The 19,426-nt window shown below is 49.9% G+C and overlaps 1 protein-coding gene across 3 annotated transcripts in view; it reads left to right on the top strand.

The window, feature by feature from the left end:
- LTBP2 (latent transforming growth factor beta binding protein 2) overlaps positions 1-19,426 on the top strand; it is a 72,324-nt gene that overhangs the window by 15,823 nt on the left and 37,075 nt on the right. For all 3 annotated transcript variants that reach the window (XM_061463590.1, XM_061463589.1, XM_061463587.1), the window contains exons 4-5: positions 17,352-17,533; positions 18,824-18,994. In XM_061463590.1, the coding sequence (XP_061319574.1) occupies positions 17,352-17,533; positions 18,824-18,994 (353 nt within the window). The remainder of the gene's footprint in view (positions 1-17,351; positions 17,534-18,823; positions 18,995-19,426) is intronic.

Below are 19,426 nucleotides of genomic sequence, written 5' to 3'. Positions count from 1 at the left end.
CTTCCTTCTGCTTTCTGAGCTGTTTTGACTTTCTCTGTCAGTGCCACTTAGAACTGCCTGAGGAGAGAACAATTTGGCCTTTGTTTTTCTCTGTTCCTGAAGTTGATTTTAACATGCCTGTTGCACCTAAAGTAGCTGTTGCCTTTCTGTCTCTTCTGAAGCAGAGGCAATTCGTGTGCTGGAGACATTTCTAGACACTTACTTTCAGCCATCTACAATTTTGGAGGGGCTCAAATGACTGATGGGGAATTGACTGACACGAGGTAGTTCACTGAAGCTGGCATACCTCAGTGCCCAAATGAAAGATAATCTGATGGGAACCAAATTCAGCCAAGGCAGAGGTGATGCTGATGGGGAGAGGTGGCCAGGCCCCTGTCATCACTGCCCTGAGAGGGGCTTGGTGCCCGAGCAAGCACGCAGCCCTAGCACATGCCTGCAATCCCAGCCATCGCTGACGAGTTTCCCCACAGTGGTGACCTCCTCCTACCCCTGTGTGCCATGGTGTGTGGAGGGGCTGCAGGGGACGGAGAGCGGTGCCCTTCGAGATAGAGCACCTGTTGAAGGCTTTCCCAGTAAGGAACATGACCTCAGGCTCTGCACAGAGGACAGCGAGCTGTGCCCGCACTGGCAGAGCATTCCTGTCCGCACAGTCAGACGCGGTGTCTAGCAGTCGCTGAGCTGGGATTGCTGAATGCCCAGCTGCCTGCGGTACCTTAAATCCTCTGGCGCTGTCCCAGGGAAATAGGACTCCATTAAGGACTGTGCCGTGCTTTTCCTCCTTCCCTCCCCATGGAAGCCATAGAATATTGCCTTATTCCACACTTCAGCGAGAGCATTTGACGTCCATCCTTTGCGATGGCCTCAAGTAGGACCCTGGGACACATCCACTACTGGCTACTTTCTCTACCCATCCTCAAGGGTTTGTCAAGGCTGCTGTGCATGTCTCCAAGGGGGATTTCTCACTGCCCCTTTGGGTACTGTGCTTCAAGCTGCTGCTTTTCCTGCCTGGGCATTGTGTAGCAGCCCTGCTTTGTAGGCTGGTGTGGGGCTATCTGTGCCCTGGAACTGGTCAGCATTGAAATGCCTCACTGCAGCCCCTGGGTATTTTCCCATAGAGTTCAGTTGCTTTGGTTTTGTCTGTGGCCTGTATAACATACTGCATGCAGCTAGCATGACCTAAAAGTCTTGTTGCTGTTAAATTGGTTCTTGCCCAAATATATTGAAGTGGTCCCTTCAGCCTGCCAACTTCTGGATTAGCTGTGGAGCCTGTAAGAGTGAGCATCTGCAGCCAAAGTGCATTCTTGCTGTTAGCGCACCTAGCCATGCCCTCCCACTCCTTCCTGTGCACTGGCATTGGTCCTCATCTGGCCCTTGGCTGAGTTGGTTCAGTTAACACAGCAAAATTAAGGATAATTTTCTGCCACTCCATTGGGCTAAATTGGCTCATTGAAAAATCATGGGGACCAGGAGAATTGGGCAGAATTGCAAGGCTAGCAGTGGAGGGAAGGAGATGGGCAGACTCCCCTTTTGCAGGAAGCCACATATTAGATTGGTCATTTGTCTCATGAAAACATGCTCTTAGACTTGTCTGAACTTGGACCCTGCTTCATGCAGTTACAACACACAACCATAGAATCATAGAATAGTTTGGGTTGGAAAGGACCTTAAGATCATCTAGTTTTACCCGCCTGCCATGAGCAGGGTTACCTCCCACTAGACCATGTTACTCAAGGGCCTGTCCAGCCTGGCCTGTCATCTGTCTAACATCATCTATTTCTGTGCCACCACTAAAGTACTTTCTATGCTTCTGCATCAGGCTTTCTCCAAACAGTTGAACTGTAGCAGCAAAAGCAAGAAGCATATTGGCCTTCCCAGAGCTAGGCAGATCTTACTCATACGTGCTTGTATGAGGATAGATTTTTGGGCACTGCAAACTTAGGGTCACCTTCACTGGAGTTCAGTTTAGTGTCAAGTCTGAAGGGAACAGCTTCGGTTTTCCAGTCCTTGGTCTCCTGTATAAGGATGGGTTGTTCTGATTGGACGCTGACTTTTTCTAGTCAGTTCAGCATGATCCCACAGCAGCTGGCTTGCTTGTATCATTTGTTGATAAGAGGTAAAAGAAGCACTTGGGTGTCTTGGTGGATGGACGACACTGGTGGTTCCAGGTCAGTTGTTGTGAGAAGACTGTGAAACCCAGGATGAGCAACCAGTCCCCAACCTCCTTGCACATTCACATTGCTAACAAGGGGGAATTGAGCAAGAGTGGGAGCTTATAGACCTCTAAGCTTCATCTTGTTGCGGCAAGGCAGGAAAATGAATCCTCACATGGGTACATTTGCTTTCTCCTTTTGCTTATTTATGTGTATATTGGCTTTATTTGTGTTTGTATGGAGCTAGCAATCAGAAGCTCTAATGCAGTGGAACAGCTGTATGAAATGAAACAAAACCCATGAATCCTCCCCAGAGACCTGCTCTCTAAGTAGAGATGGGGTTGATTTTGGTTCAGTGAAGTTAGTCTTCAGAAAGAGTTAGGAGAGCAGCCTCCTGGGTTATTCAGGAGCTTCCTGGACCAAAATATTCCCCACTTGCCTGAGTGGGTAGGTCTGCTTTAAAATGTTTTCACTTTCTCAGCTAGTTGAACTTGCTGCTTATAATGACTGCCTCTTCACTGTGGAGAGTAGCTTGATCTGCAGGTAGGAAGTCTTTTGGAGTCTGGAGAAGCCTATAAAGCCTTGGTGAAGAGCATGACTAGGCAGTGCCTGTCTCCATGGCCCTGTTTCTGGTACATACGCTCAGGCTCTCCAGAGCTCACTTACACCTGGAAGCAGAAGCTGTGGTGCCTTCTGTGGCTTCCCTGCTGGGAGAGCCCAGGAAGCGTGCCTGACAGCAGAAGGTTAAGTGACTGTCAGTCTTCTGCCCTCAGCCTTGGTGAGGAGTAGCAGCACCTTGACAGTAGGGTTGTACTTGTCATACACAACTGGTGTACCAGTTGCGATTGAGAGGTTTTTTAACCTGGCAGGTGTGGAGGTTAGGAAATGGATATGTGGTCATTTGCAATGTAGCTGTCATAGATCCATTTCTGGGCATGCTGGCAGTCCCGGGAGGATGTGGATGTGGGCATCAGCCAGAGTGTTGCCCAGCCAGAGTGTACAACAGCTGTGCTGAGCACAGGTGTCGGTGCTGCGGTGTTACACATAGCCAGTAGTGCCTCTGGAGAGCTGCTGGGGAAGAATCACTGCATCCTTGCCTTGCCCTTATGGTGCTCACCGTCTCTTCCTGAGACTGAAGAGGGCGGCATACCCAGCCTTACCTGAGGTCAGCATTGCCCAGGGCAAGACATGGCTAGGAGAAGGGTATCTCTGAGTTTACTTTGATTGCAGCAGAGGTGAAGATGCTCAGACTTATCCCTTGAAACACAGGCTAATGAGTACCACTTCCCAAGTTCCTTCAGCAGGCCATGGTTCAGCGGAAGTTTAGAGTTGGGTGTCTGAGGGAGCCTGTGGGGCCTTGTTAGCTGCTGCAGAAGCTGGAGGCCCCTGCACTGTGCTGTTTGGAACAGGGAGTGCTCTGGAGAGTAAAATCCTGGGGGTGTTAGAGGCCCTTCCGGCATGGACTAGCTGCAGATCCTTCCTCCTCTTGATCTCAGCCTGAATCTCTGCCCGGAGAAGCAAAACCCCGACGATGATTGTGCAGGTGGGGCTGCATCTCCGTCCAGAAGCCGAGCTAAATGGAAACAGCTTTGTTTTCCTAAGGCTGGAGTATCAGCAGAATTCCTGTTTATTTAGCAGAGTGGAAAAGGTTTGTGCCCCTGCCCCTCACCATCAGGATGGACAGCCACTGCCTTTGATTCCAGGCAGCATGAGAGGAGGGTCCTGCCACTGCCACCCGGCAAAGAGCCCCCCTGCAGGAGTGCCACACGTACATCTGTAACTGGCATTGAGACAAGGGAGCTGTGCTGCCCAGATGGGGTGTGTGTCCTGGGAAGCAAGGCACCCTTCTTCTTCACAGAAAAGAAACAATGACTGAGACCTGCAAAGCATTTTCCTGGTAACCCAGGCAAGGGAAAAGGATATAGCTGTGGTATAAGGTGCTGAGACACTGTGCAGACAGCTTAATGCAGCTAAGGTCTTGAGGGCAGGGAGCTTCCTCTGAGAGGGCTCTGTTTAGGCAAGGCAGTTCCTGGGAGTTGCCTGGTGTTTGCAGGATGGAAAAGGAAGAGGCTGAGTTGCAACATGCCTGCCCCATGGACTCCTGATCTCAAGAGACTCCTCTTCAGCACCCTAGAAGAGACATCTCCTCCCTTCCTGATGAGAGGAAGGGCTATATACAGCCCTTGAGGAGTTGCGGCAAGAGCTCCTGGCCTGGAGACACCAGGAACCACATGCCAGCAGGCAGGCTCTGCCAAAATGTCTGTTCTCTCTTCTGGAAGTGAAGGATGAGAACAGCAGGGAGCAAGCAGAAGGCAGGATCTTGGGTGTGTGGCAGAGGCTGCTAGATGAAGAGAGTGTATTTCCCCCCTTTTGAAAATGGGCTGAAGCCAGGTTCCATTCTGGTGGCAGACAGATGGCTAGCACAGTCCTTTGCAGAGGAGAACGGGGCCCATGAGTGAACATAAAGGTCTCCATCCTGAGGTGGCCACCAAAAACATGACACTGAGAACTGTCTTGGCAAAATCACCTTAATCAGCTTGTCACTGAGGACTAGTAAGTGAAATCAAAGTTCATTGCGAGATCACTTGATTTTTAAACATGCTGCTCCAAACAGACGGATTTGCCTTAATTGTTAAAGCAGGATCTGGAGTCTTCTGTCTTGCCAGCTTTGAACTTTTCCATATTCATGAGAAAAGGGGGAGATTTTTACTGCCTTACTTGTGTTGCTGCTGACTGTCCAGGACTATTTGTCCAGGGTGTGCATAGTACTAGGAGGGGGTCTATACTAGCCACATACCTACTGAACACACCTCCTGTTCTTCTGCTCACAACTGTTGCTCACTTTACACTTATGAAGGTTACAATTCACTACTACCCAAATAGCAGAGAAAATAAAAGCTGAGCCTGGCTGAGAAGCACCCCCCAGCCTAAGTGCGTTCCCATGGCGTAGACTGTGTCAGGTTTCCTACTTTGTTTGGGATAGAACCAGCCCAGAAAATCCTTAGCGTGTGATGTTAAATTCCTGGGGTAAACCGCTGGTGCCAGCCTTGCCTCTGCTACTGCGGGGTCTTTATGCTTGTTACCTGAATGATGGATTTCCCCGGTGCAGATAAGCCCTAATTGCAGCATTCTAAGGTGCTTCCCTTTGGCAATATAGTTTTCACAAGGTGGCCAAGCATTTGCGTTCCTTGATCCAGAGCCAGCTTTCAGTGGATATCTGAGCCCTGGTTAAAAAGTTGAAACTAAAAATCTAGTGCCAGGCCATGTGAGAATATGTGAGAAGAGATTCCACTCAGGGCAATGAGATCTCCATAAGCTCCAGATCCCAGCCCCTCTCCTGCTTTGACACAGTTGAAAGCCCTTGGCAAGCTGGCTGGGAAGCCTAAAGGAAAAACTCAAGGTACCCAAGAGGAGCATAAATGTCATTTTTCTTATATAAAATACTTCTGTTTTTAAATTACATGATAGACCTTCTCTAGCCTGGCACCAGATACAGTTGCTCTACTTTTTAGTGTTTTAAAGCTGTCAGCACCATTCGGGTTTATGTGTTTTATGTATTTACTTTCTAGGGGGTTGTGTACACTTCAGAGCAGTAAGGGGATAGCTGGCTTTTCAGGCTCCTTTTAAATTCCAAATATGGTCTTTACATTAGGCTTGGTTCTTCTGCACCTCCTTGGGAGCCATTCCTATAGTTCAATTGAGCCTCTAGTATTTGGGAGAAAATGTTCAAATGCACTATCCTTTCTAACTGAAAGAAAAATGCTACTGTTGGCATAGTCTGATACTACCTGCAAGAGAGCAGGGTGCAGGGCAAATGCATTGTACATGTGGTAGGTTAGGTAGTACAGAAAATCCAGTTTATAGCCTATTTTATATACTATACATCTATCATTTGAGACATTTATGACAATACAATTTATAAAGCAGTTTTGTAAAAAAGAATGATGTTAGGAGAGTGCTAAGGCCACATGATCAAATGCTGGAGAGATTTTCCCGCATGCCTGAATTAGGATTGTCATCCAGCCTGCTTTCAGCTCCCTTGTGCGTATGGATTATGCTGCGGTTTCTCACACCTGACTGTATGCTGCCTTATTTGGTTTAAGCTGGTACTAGAACAAAATCAAAGCTGTTCTCTTTGGTTTCGAGTGTTTCCCATAAATCACCAAGTGCTGGCAAGACAAAAGGGGTGAATTGAGGCTGATCTGAAACGATTGAAATGGAGATGCAGAAGTCCCCATATAATAGATGCTTTTTTTCCTCTCCTTTCTTCAGAAGCATCCTGAGAAAAGCTGCCCTGAGTCCTTGGTGCTGGATGGGATTGGTACCCAGCTCTCCGTACCACCTCATTTTTGTCTCACTTGCATGGTGACTCTCTTCAGGGACGTGCAGAAATTAAACATATAGGCAGGAATTAAGAAGAGATTCAGGCTGGAAAAATATCTGTTACAGCTGAAGGGAAACACTTCTCCATGGGAGGAAGAAATCTGGAAGAAGGAGAGGCTGAGATTTTGCAGAGTAGGAATGAACAGCAAGTTAGGCACCAGAGAGTAATGCAGCTCGGCTGCAGTAGGACCTTTGAGGCAAAAGACCTGAGTCTCATGGGTTTTTTCCTCTTCACCCTGGGGTCCTGCACCGAGTCGACGTATTCCTTATTGCCAGAAAAGATCTTGACAAATTGGAAGGAATTCTGAGAACTACAAAAAGAGGGAGGGAGGGAGCTGAGGGGAATGGTTAACAGACCCACATCTGCAAAACTGAGCCAAACACTGGCCTTGAAGAATGGAGAGCATACTTGGAGGCTGAGGCTATCTGGAGGGGGCAGACAGGGTGTATTAGGTTGCCTGTAGCCTTGGCAGGGTGGCCATGCTAATTTTTCAGCTACGAGTCTTTCTACAACAGTGAAGTGCCAAACTCTTCCAGGGGTGTAATGACAGGTTAATAACAACACTGGAGCTCTGCCTTCTCCATTGCTTTGGAGCTGCACTGCTGAGGAGCTGGGGCCCAGGAGCTGCCAAGGCAGGCCTTTCTGCCTGCTCCAGACCGCTTCCCACTGGGGATGCCATGAAACCTGCTTCCTCCCTTGCTGATCCTTGGTGTGGATATTGAAGGTCACGTGGGAGAGGTGCGAGAGCAGATTCATGGTCATGGTACTCCTGGTGCACTGGCTTTGCTATCAGGCATCATGCATGTGTGGCCAGGAGCACTCCTGGTCTCTACCCAGGCTCTACTCTTATGGCTAGTGAGCAACTGGAGCGATGGAGGCAGTGCAGAACAGTAGAGCATAGAAATCATCTGGATGCTCATTGATCCCCAACAGGGCTGAGACTTTGAGAGCAAGCAGAAAAATGTCACATCCCAACACAGCTCTCATGGCTTGAGTGTGGGTGAGGAAATCCTGCATGTGGCTGGAGATGGAGAGATGTGACCTAGCTACATCAAGCCAATAGATCCAAAGGCCAAGTCCTGCTGGTGTTCAACAATTCTTTTAGCTTAAGATATGTCTTAGATCCACAGTGTTCCCAGGGTGAGTGGGAGACCTCCCAGCACGTCCTGCTGTAGATGAAAAGCCTTCCCTTCTCCAGATGAGAGGACTACACGCATCTCCTTTCCACCCTGTTGTTCTTGTGCCCTCTGTGTGTGTCTGCAGCCGCAAGCTCTTCACCTCATTCACACGCCTGGGATGAGAGAGGCTTGCCTGCCCTCTCAGTCTCCCGTGTAAAGCAGGGGGCAGGCAGCTGCCTCCCCCCACTCCCCAGGGTGCATGTGGGTGTGAGGATGAATAGGCTGAAGTGTTTTTTCAGGGCTTTGAAGCTCGCAGCCTGGTGGAGGGGGTGTTTCTAGTCAACAAGATGGAGATGAAACAAGAGTGCTTGTTTTCTCTCTACTGTACAGGGCAGACGAGTGACCTCCCTGCAGCTGGCAGGGAGGTTTTCAGTGGCTGATGCCTCTGCAGCAGGTTTCATTAGACAGGGACTGGGTCCTCAGCTCACAGTTGTGTCTTGTGGAGACACAGGGCTCCTTGGGCTGGGGAGCTGGGTATGCCTGTGGGCACAAGGGCAGGTTGATGTGCTGTCCTCATCTCTTGTGTGCCTCTGCGCTAAATACAGATCCTTCCCCTGCCAGGCAGGACCCTGCTGCTCACTGTGCTGTGGAGCACAGGGAAGAGGAGAGGGGCAGCAGTGGCATTGCCGTGGCTGGTAGTGGTGGCTGAACTCTGTGGGATGGTTACATTGCACAGTGGACATCCCAGCTCTCCAACTGTGCCAGCATCTTACACCTGGTTTTGGAACAGGGTAAAAGCTGTGGCTGTAGGTTAATATCTCCAGTAAGGTGGTGGCACTGATGGAGACCCTCATGTGGTGGCAGCTGTTAAGATACATCTGAAAGGGTCTCTTCTCACCAAGGCATGAGCACAGCTGTATGACTGTGTCTGCCAGCAGTGCTGCGGCTGCTGATTGTGCTGCTGAACACCATCCCCTGCAAGCAGTCAGGGGAGCCAACCAGAGCAGTATTCTCACTGCTTCAGCCCAAAGGAGCATGCATCTGTGCTGGGGAGAGGAGGGCTACACAGTCACCCATCTCGCCTGCTACTCTCTGCACACAACACAGGCCAGCCTGGGTGGTTCTGCCAGGGGGTGGAAGCTCTCCTGGCCTCCCTCTAAATTCCTGGTTTAGCATATGGAGTGTGCAGAGTTTGGCCCAGATGTGGCATTTGTAATTGAGTAGCCTGGCTTGGTTCTTCTGCTTGCTTCACTGGAATCTCAGAGAGGTTGTAGGCTACATTTTGATTTTCCTGGGAGGCACCGGCCTGCATTTGAGCTCTGGAGACAGGCAGATTGCAAACAGCTCTTCATCATGCTTGCCATTTGGAAATCACAGTTCTGGACAGTTTATGGGTTAGCACTAGGGTCTGACAGATCCAGCCAGGGGCATGATCTGCTGCTCCTGGTGACAACCCATGTCATTGCCTTGCACAGGACATGTTTCTGCAGCTTTGCTGGGCCAGGCAGGTGCTGTTCCCATGCTTGGAGAGCTGGACTTCTTCCAGGGAGTCAGTTGCTCGCTCCCTAATACAAGAAAGCAAAGAAGAGCACTCCCAGAGTGGCGGGTGGCATGAAGGGCATTTAATGTCAGCAAAGAGCTGTGTGGGGATGTGTGAGCACCACTTTGGCTAAGAAGCAAATTAGATCCTCAGAGACTGGTTGAAAAGAACCTGTTAGCTGTCTGTGTGCTTAGAGAGGGTCACTTATGCAGTGTCTGGCAACTCCTGAGCAGATAAAAATAGAGTTCACAGCCCATCTCCTTCTCCCTCTTTGTTCTGATGCACTACATGGCAGGCTGGGAGCCAGCTCGGGTGTCCCTACAGCACCAGCATTGTGTTGGGGGCCAGCAGAAGAAAGATCCCAGGGAGGTGGTGATGGTGGGACTGAGCTTGGTGGCATGGGGCAGACATTCAGTGACTTTACTGTGCCACAGACTTGCACTTCTGTTGCTGCAGTTTGTAGTGATAGACCCAGAGAAACCTCAGCCAGCCACTGGCATGTATGTCAGGCGGAACAGGGAGAAGTTACCACTGCAAGATGGCATAGGAGAGAGCCCAAACTGAGAGCCGTGTGGGCTCTGTGACAAGCCATGTGCTAGCTGTGGCAAGGGATAGTGGTGCTGGGCTGACACGGCTCCTGGGCATGTGCCAGCAGCACTGTGTGCATGTGGGGCAGGGAGCCTGACACGCTATGTCCTGTCTGTGCAGCCCCACTTTGGCAGTGCTTTCTGTGCCCAAGGCAAGGGGTGTTGTCAGTGGCACCTCTGCGTGCTGGTGCTCCCCAGGTCTTGCAGTGAAGGAAGGATCTGGATGACTCCCTTCCTGCTTGCCCCATGACCTGACTGTTTGAGCTGTGCCTGTGGCACTGCGAGGTGAATGTGCAAAGAGACACCTTGGCAGATGAGCTCTGTTATGATAAGCAGTAGGGTTGCCACTCGCCTTAATGTCCCTGTGATGGTCCAGGTGTCTGGTGTCTCATTTGGCGTGAGATCTGGCTGCAGATGAACTGGGCATGAAGGCACCCAATGGTCATTCCTGTGACCTTCATGGTACACAGGTCCTGCTTGGCCCAGCTGGGAAGGTCTCCTGCCCGGAAGAGGTAGGTGACCCCTTCTTCTGGGCAGGACAGCTTCCCTTGCCTTCCACCAAACTCTGGAGAGCAGGGCTTTGGACTTTCTTGTGTCCCTGACTTGCATGGAGGGTACCAGGGCTAAAGGCAGCTACAGGAGAGACAGTGGGAAGCCCGAAGCAGGCAGGTTTCAGAGCTATGTCTGCTCCTCAAGGGGATGATAAACTGAGACAGGAATTATGGGCATATTGTGGGTGGGCTTGAAGTCAGGTGCCTTGTATGGTGCGGTTTCCCCCTTCCTCCCCGAGTCCTGACAGAGCTGTCATCCTTGTCAGCATGTTTGTGAGCTAATTGATAATAAACTTGATTGCTGTCTAAGCTATGCCTCTTTTGTGCTCCGGGGCCCGCAGGCTGAGCCATGAATCCTGTCTGCCTGCTGAGGAACCTGTGCAGAGTCCAAGAAAGGGGAAGTTTCTGGTCTGCGGTCAATTTGCTGCTTCCAAGGCTGGCTGCTTCTCTCTCCCCTGTAGACACAGACTCTGGTGTTGAGGCTGCCCATTCTTCTGTGATGCTTTAGTGGAAAATCAACAACTGCCGAGCATTACACAGGGGGAAGTGAATCACTGATTTTGGTCCCAGTGGCCCCAAGTAGGGAGGGCGTCTCGCCAAAGGGACAGGCAGACGGACAAGACAGACACCGAGTGCATTGTTCGGCGTTTAAAAACGAGGGGAGAACCCGCCTGTTGTCCTGGCTGGTTATCAGGGCTGAGCATGACTCAGCCCCTGTCCTGGCTGAGCCCTCCCCTTGGAGCTGCGTGCGCAGGCGGAGGGTGGAGGAGCTGGGGTGGCCTTACCCCATGCTGCAGCAGCTCCCCTCCGTGGGACCCTGCTCCCAGCCCCACTGCCTCTCCGGGTGGCTGGAGGCAGCAGTTTCATCCCAGGCATCCCACTGGTTATGTTTGGAGAAATGGAGCTTGTTGAGTTCAGGCCTTGGGATGGAGGTGTCTGAACTCTCGGAAGATGGTTTCTTTTCTGAGGGCTGCTCATTTCAGCTTCATTTTGGACAGTGCTGTCCCGCTCAGTTACTGCCCTCATGGGAATTACTCCTTAGGTCTCCGTGGTCTTTGTCATCTCTTCCTCACGCTCAATGGGGCACAGATTTGTTTCCAGCTGCAAAAGTTACTCTGCAATCCTCATCTGACCAGCCCTTGCTTACCTAGGGTTAGCACCCCTCTCCACTGACCACACTGTCCAGGATTCACTGCCTCCACAGTGCCTCAGGCCATCCACCCTGTTATGGTCAGTCAGGCTTTGGCTGAGGAGACGGTGAGGCAGGCTGGATGAAAACCCAGTAATGCTCCTGTGGCACTTGGCTCTGCATTTCCTTTGCACAAACACAAAAAACACTGTTTCCCAGCTCACTGGCGATCTGGCCAAAGTCAACAGTTGGATGAAGAGCAGTTCATAGAAGCTAAATCCAGGAAAGACTGAGGTGTTGCTGCTGAGGGAGAGAAGTGCTTTGAAGAGTTTGCCACCTTTGCCTCCAGCCACAAGGAGCGTGCCTGGCCTTAGGTCACTAAGAGAAGCCACAGCTGTGTACCTGCCTGGATTCCATGAGCTTTTGCTTACCCAGAGAACTATAGATCACAAAAAGTGATCAGAGATTGAAAAAAATGCTTTCTATATACAGTGGGTTAGAAAAACAGTACTGTTTTGTGTACCACATGGTCTCTGTGGTTTAGACTTAGTTACTGTGATTCTGTGTACCTAGTCCTGAAACTGCAGGCTTAAAAAAAACATGTGGTTGATTCAGAAACCAGAGGTCCTCACATTCAGCTGTGCAGTTGCTGGAAGCCTGCCAGCTTGGTCTTCTGCCTGCTGCCCTCAGCAGGGTGAGAGGTAGCTCTCACCTCCTCTGGGCAAGGAACAGAGACCTTGCAGGTTCAGCTGGGACTGGGCAGGAGACCCGTCGTATACAGGGAATACAACACTTTTGTACCTCTTCTTGCCTCCTGTCTCTAAAGTAAATATAGAGCAGAGTGCAACCTGTAACCAAACTGATTTAGAATAAAGTGTTTGTACACAGACAGAGGTGCAGTGGCAGGTGTGGATGTCCTTGCTAGATGCCATACAGGTGTCATTTGGATCCTGCAGGGGTGTATACCACTAGAATATAAGGGACCAGGTCTCCCTCGGTTCTCCTAGCATGTCTTACGGGTTTATGAGGAGTCCAGGTCCTTGACCCGCACCTCAGAAGAGGGCAGCTACAAGTGCTTGTTGGGTAGTTATCTACTGCTGCAGGTACAGGTCAGTCTGTCTGCACAGCTCCATTCCATCTCGAGTATCTGTTAATTTTGATTAGCATGTCATATGTATAGGAGTGAAACTTTCCATGTGCTGGTGATGGAGGTCTCTCAGCCAGTGACCTTTCAGACACCAGTCTGGTACAGGTCCGCAGGAGCACATACATCCATTCTCCTGGAAGGAGAATGCTGCTCCCTCCACCTCCTTGACCAGTGTTCTTCCTGTGGCTGCTGCCACTGTTAGCCTGACACCGCAGAGGTGAGTGCCCCAGCACAGCCCAGAAGGAGAGGTGTCCTAGAAGTCTGCATGCTGGTTTTGCCCCACAGGCTATGCTTGACATGGAGAAAGCTGTCAGCAGCTCTGACAGCTGAGGAACAGAGAAACCAGCTGCTTGACACGTGGTTGCTATAGAGGAAGAGACCACTGCCTCTTTGCAGAGATCTGTGCTGCCATGTGCCTGGCTGAAAGTGTGGAAGTGAGTAATGCTGTGCTGAGGGAGTCTAAGGCTGAGTAAATGTGAAGCCCTGGGACTTCAGCTGTCCTGCAACATAGTGCTTGAGGTATCAACCTCCTCTGTCCCTTCAGTGCCTCTTTTTTGAGCAGTGAAGGTACAGAAAGTTCTCCAGTCTGCTCATTTGGAGCCACCACATCTATTTTCCATCCTCACTCTTACCCCGAGGACAACCACACCAGTGAGAGAACTTGTGGCAAGGAAGATCTCTGGGAACTGAGCAAACTCCAGCCAAACATATTAAGATCCACCAAATGGTTAGGGGTTGCTAGTGCCTTCCGGCTAGGTCTGTGCTGATGTGGTGAGCTCAGGTTAAATTCCTGAGACCCTCCTAGCAAGCCAGTCGCCTTCTGCCCAGCGGAGACTAATGCTGAAGGTTTGGAAGGGAAAAGCTATGTTTTGTATTCCCTAACCATGAGCCAGCTGCTTGGCGTGACTTGGGGATGGATTGGGGCTGGCAAACTGAGATGGAAAGATGCTTTTGCCATTGTGGCCTGGGGTAGGATGGTGTTACTCAACTCAGTCCACAAATCCCAGAGCTCATCTGCCTCGAATAGAACCAAATAAACAAATTAATTCAAAGCAAATCTGCCTCCCCCCACTGCGGCACACACTGGGATGCTTTGCCAACAGGATCCCAGTAGGATGTCTCTTCCTCAAGTGTTGCATGCTATGGAGTAATGTTCCTCCACCATTTTTCCTTTGTGAAGTTGGCACTGCCCCTCACAGTAAGTGCATATAATCCTTTCTATATATATTTCTTGGTAACTGAAATGCTAATCATTATTTTATTTAAAGGTCTTCATACATGGGTTGTTTTTTGTTTTTTTTTCTTTTACAAAATCTTATGATCCTGGGAATGACAGGAACTGTACCTAAAGCCAAGTTGTGTAATTCCTTCAGGCAGGCAATTATTAGTGCCCAGCCAGGCCCTGTTACTTGCATGTAGCATGTTCCCTTCCTCAAGGATGAGTAGGATGTGGATATTTTCAGGCACAGGAGCTGATATTTCTCTGTCTTATGCCATTGGTCATCTTTACACAGCAACTCTTCAGAACTTGGGGCTGAAGTTGCCCTCAAGTAACCAGCACTAGGACAGTGAAAATTGCTGGGCTAGGGAACTCTTAGTTCTTTTCCTTGGGTGCTTCTGTATATGCAGTAAAAGCTTTGAGCCTCAGCCACACTCACTCATAGGACTATGCTTGGGGTCTGTCATCAGAGAGCAAATGTGCCTGAGCTTCCAGGTCTTGGTAGCTCTCACCTAGCCTCCGCAGAGCTCCATACAGCTTTTGCTTTGTCACTTACAAAACCAGGAGTAGCAAAATAGGTAAAAAAGCAGTAGGTGACAGGCTCCAGAAGTTCCTTCGCTGGCAGCAGGGTTGAATTAGTAGCTCAGCAATGTGTGGGCAGGTCGTGCCTGGCTCCTATGGTCATCAGGAGTAGGTGGTATTCTGCAGAATCTCAGGAGAGCTTCCGAAAGAGGCTGATAGGGACTAAGGTAGGGCTGATGTAAAATGCATTTCTCTGCAATCATTCTAGTTAGTTCTTGCTTGTCATTGAAAAACAAGAGCTGTTTGCTGTCCTCATCCTAGTTTACATCTTGATTTTAACAAGACAACAAAGATTTTTATCAGCAGGCAATAATTTTGTGAACCATCTGTGCTCTTTGACCAATCCCACTTGCTGTGTCTGCATCCCTGAATGACCTGTAGCCAGGCTCCAGACAGCATATGGACCTTCAGCCTGCAAAGCTGGGTGTCTGTCTAGCAGCATGGTTACCTGTGCAACTTAGCTTCTTCTCAGGACTCTTGTTCGTGCCTCCTTGCAGCAGCTCAGCCCTCATTTTCAGGGTTTTCCTATGTTAGAAACAATTAGGTAATGAGTATCTGCACCAGGGACTTTTTTCTCTGGGATAAAACCATTCATTCTTGGATTCATACAGATCAAAGCCAGAAACAATCAATAGATCAACAGATACCTAAAATCACCTCCGGGACAGCACAGATTATGCATCTTTATTTAGTTACATTTGCACTATTGCAGTGATATCTCCCAGTGGCACATTTTCCTCTCCTGAAGCAATTGTATGGGGACTAGAGGAATCCAGTACTTGGGGTGACGTTGCAGAAGGGAAACAGCTCTACTGCTGCATGTGGGCATGATTTGTAGTAGGGAATCATTTGGCTTTGTTTTGCAGATGTTGTTTCATAGTTTGCTTTTCTTGGTTAGATTACAAGGCTCTTTACACCTGGTGTTTTGTTCTTGTGGAGAAACCTGTGCCCTGTAATCAGAGCACCTCTTCATCTTCTCTTCACTAAATTGAAGAGATGGAGTACTTCAGGTTTCTTACAGAAAGGCATTTCACCACGCCTCCAGTTATTTTTGTCATGTTTTTTCCATATCCTCTCTAGTTTTCAACATCCCTTAGAAGATGTGACATACTTCACATCAGAGCTAGATGTGGTATTTTAACATACATACACCCTGCTGGGATGAGGATGTGTAGGGAGGCAAAAATACCATCCTGTTCCTGCAGTGTTCCACTGCCCTGATGTCAGGGCATTGAACTGACAGTTAATACTTAATTGCTTATCATTACCCCAGAAATCTTCTCATAATTGCTGTTTTCCAGGATTGTCTCCTATCTGCAGCTGCCGCCTGCATTCATTCTTCATAGAAGTGTAATTCTTCATTTAGCTTCATTAAAACCCCATATTGCTTGGATGGATTTGCCCTCCACAGTGATCCAAACTGCTCTGTGTGATTGCTCTGTTCTCATCATGATACACCACATTGCAGATCTGTGTGTCAGCAGCACACATTATCAATGTCAATCGTATGTTTATTTCGAAATAAAAATATTTATTTCCAGATGAAATCCTTGAATCCTGCCAGGCCTCGTACTATTCATCCTGGAACCCATCTAATTCCCTCCCCAGTGACAACTGCATCTTGTGTTCTGTCACACAGCCAGTTTGTTATTCATTTCACATGTGCCTGATTGACATTGTACTACCCTGTTTATTGTTTTTTATTGAATAGCATGGGCTCTCAGACTGTCGGTGTGCATGTATGTAATTTCTATCAAGTTATGAAAATAGACTCCTTTGACAAGAGTGGTTCTGCATAAACCCCATTGATTTGACCTCACTTCTATTCTTTCCTTTAGTTCCCAAATTATTGACCTGTGCGTCATCTTTTCCGTTGTGTTGTGCAGGGCTGATTTCAGGCTGGCTGGCTGACAGTTACCTTGCGTATTGTATTTGACCTGTTTGAATACCAGCACAGCACTAGTTCCCTTTCCATCTCCCCACATCTTATTGGTATTCCAAGCCAGGAATGTCAGTAAGCCAGAGCTGCTGTCAGCCAACTCTTGTTCGATCATCCAGACTTGTTGGGTTTAGAAGTCTGTGTTCCCTGTAGACACAGTAACACCTCCCCTGTGCTGTGACAGGGAAGATGGTAAAAGCCATAAAACGGGATGGATGTCTCTGGTGGTTTGGATGTTTCTGATGGAGGTTTGGTGGGACAGAGCTAGCTTCTTTGCCCCAGCCATTTGGTCAGAGGTGGAGGTGTTGGGTAGGGTATTGCAGAAGACCTGTCTGTACCTACATTAGGATGCAGAGCAGCCCAAGCTGGGACTTTCAAAGAAACTCAAGGGGCATATGGGCAGCCAACCTGTTTTGGCTCCTGGGGTACTAAGGCATTTTTCCTTGCAGGTATTGCAGGTGAGAGTCAGGGAGGCATTTGCTGCTAAGCACAGAGCACCCTCATGGAGGCTTAGTGCTGCCATTTAGTAAAAGGGAATGGAAGCAAGGGCTTTAGAGCAAGATGTGCTGTTTTCCTGGTTTAATGCAGAGAGCTCTGCCTAGCAGTCTACATGGTATAAGAAGTGTGACCTTGTGAGCTGGACGGCTTCTCCATGCTTAGTCCCCAGGAAACACCAGAAACCATAAATGCAGTTACTGCAGAAAGTTGTAACTGCAATTACAAGCTTGAGTTCTTGGTCATTCTTTCTTGTTTGTGACACTCATTGGCCAAGATTTGTTTATTTGCTTGGTGTGGCTTCTCTTCTGACTGCCTTGCTGGTTTTTCAGTGCTCCTTTTGAGACAGAGAAGGCAGACCCTGAGAAAGCTCCCACCATAAGAACAAGTTTATTTGGGGCTGCTTGTGTTTGCTGTGGTGGGGCAAGGAGCAGCCCTTGGGCGTGATGGGCAGCCAAGGTCAGTGCAGTTACTCGTGAGGAGTATCGATTCACTTTTTCTCTTCCACAGGACTCAGAGCAGAATTGGCTCTCCTGTCTCCCCCCAGCATGCAGGGCCATCACGGACTGTCCGGCGGTACCCAGCCAGCAATGGCCAACTCACCTCTAATGCACTCCCCAATGGGAACGGACATGAGCAGGGCAGCTCTGGGCCACACTTGGCTTCCCAGGAGCACACTGTGCCTGCAAGGGGTAAGGCCTTCAGGGCTGTCACTGTTTCAGGGCTTCTTGTTGGGGTGTCATGGGGAAGGGCAACAGTGCGAGTGGGGAACCTCAAGAAACCCTCGATTCCCACGATTGTGCTGCGGGGTGGGATGGAAAGGGAATTGCTGGGATTGGTGAAGAAAGAGACCCTACCAAAGGAGGACAGACCAGGGAAGCAAAATGCTGACAGCAGGGGAGAGGAGCCAGGAGCTGTGACAGATGCCTCCCGGAGGTGTTGAACATCACCCCAGCATGCTGCCTCAGTCAGGGTGATTGCCTCAGTCTGCAGGAATGGTGTCTCCCAGCTTAATCCTCAATCTGAGCAGCCCTCGAGGTCAGATTGTGCAACCAGCATCTAGTTCTTCCCTTTGGCTGCCCCCATGGTGCCTTCTGACATGAGCAGGGATCAGGCCAGGCTGCTGGGACGTGCAGTTGCTGAGCCTCAGCACCTCCCCAGCTAGGACAGATGCAAGTTGTCTTCTGCAGCTTGGCTCCCCCGAAGCTGTCATTCCTCAATGAGGCATCATGTGGCATCTTAGCCCTTCTGAGCAAGGACAGTGAGCCTAAGTGAAGCTGTAATCTGGAAGTGGGAATTGAATGGGATAGTGGGGGTTGAGCACAGCAAGGGGGACACCCACAGAGACAGCTGTGTCCGTGGGCTGGGTTGGAGGGCTCTGGTGTTGAGCCAGCTGGTTCATAGTTAAACAATAGTTCTGTCTGATGCCTGTTTTATGCAAGCCCCTGAGAGCTCTGAGTGTGATTTCCCCCCATATCTAATGTGAGAATCGTGAGGGTCCAGGAGGGGACCACAGGTAACTGCATGAAGCCAGGGGACACCCGTAGGGAGACATTGGTTTTCTCAAGTCCTGTGCTCTACTTTATGGGTACCAGTGTGCCTGTGCATGTGGGAAATCTTCCAGTGGCTTAAGGGCAGCCAGTCTCCTGGCTACTGACATGGCTGTAGAAGGAATACTGCCTAAAGAGGAAAATACGCTCTCCATGCTGGGGTTAGTCCATATGTGTCCCTTCACAGGGAGTTAGGCCACTCCAGCTGGGCAGGCAGAGAATGCTGCTTGCCATTTTTCATGTGTTCACAAACCCTTACTGATGCTGGAGCAGGGGGCAGGCTGGAGTGAGCGAGGGGCATAGAGACACTGCCCTGCTGAGGGACACACACCCCTCCCTGCTCTGGGAATGCTTTGGAGCTCTAGCTGTGAATTACTGGTGCCATGGCCTAGAGATGCTGTTTCCACTTAGCACTGTCCTTTTCATTCATAGGGGCCAACCTGACAGAGAAGATCAGGAAGATAAAAATCGTCTTCACGCCCACCATCTGCAAACAGACGTGCCGGAACGGGCGCTGCTACAACAGCTGTGAGAAAGGAGACACCACCACTCTCTATAGCCAAGGAGGGCATGACCACGATCCCAAGTCTGGCTTCCGCATCTGTGAGCACCCCGAGGCTCCAGCCCACCTTCTTTCTTGTTCCCCCACTCTCCGTGTCCTGCCTTTCCTGCCTTTACAGATTGAGGGCTTGGGCTGCTGTGGAGACGGGAAGAGATGGCCTCTCAGTGCCTTGGAAGATGCATCCTGGGATCCTTGGGGCTCACTCCATCTGTCTCTGGGGGAGGAAGACAGACCTTGCCTCATTGCTCTCTTTTCCTGGGCAAGCCACTTCTGTTTCCATGACACCCCAGGTAGAGGGGGTGCGTGTGTTTGAGGCAGGCCTGTGTCCAAGCCTCGCCACCCCCTCCTTCTCAGAGCCAGCTCGCTGCTTTTGTTGGCATCCAGTCTTGGGGCTGACTTTCATCACCTAATTTCCTCCTGTTCTCTCCTTTCACTCACGTGGCAGCCAGGAAAGCTGTCCGCAGGTTGCAGGC

The sequence above is a fragment of the Pezoporus flaviventris genome, unplaced genomic scaffold, assembly GCF_033815535.1.
Source record: "Pezoporus flaviventris isolate CSIRO_AGI_PZ_B2104156 unplaced genomic scaffold, CSIRO_AGI_Pfla_v1 ptg000036l, whole genome shotgun sequence".
Lineage (NCBI taxonomy): Eukaryota > Metazoa > Chordata > Aves > Psittaciformes > Psittacidae > Pezoporus > Pezoporus flaviventris.
Note: the sequence above shows the minus strand (reverse complement) of the source record. Positions and strands in the feature narration are given on the sequence as shown.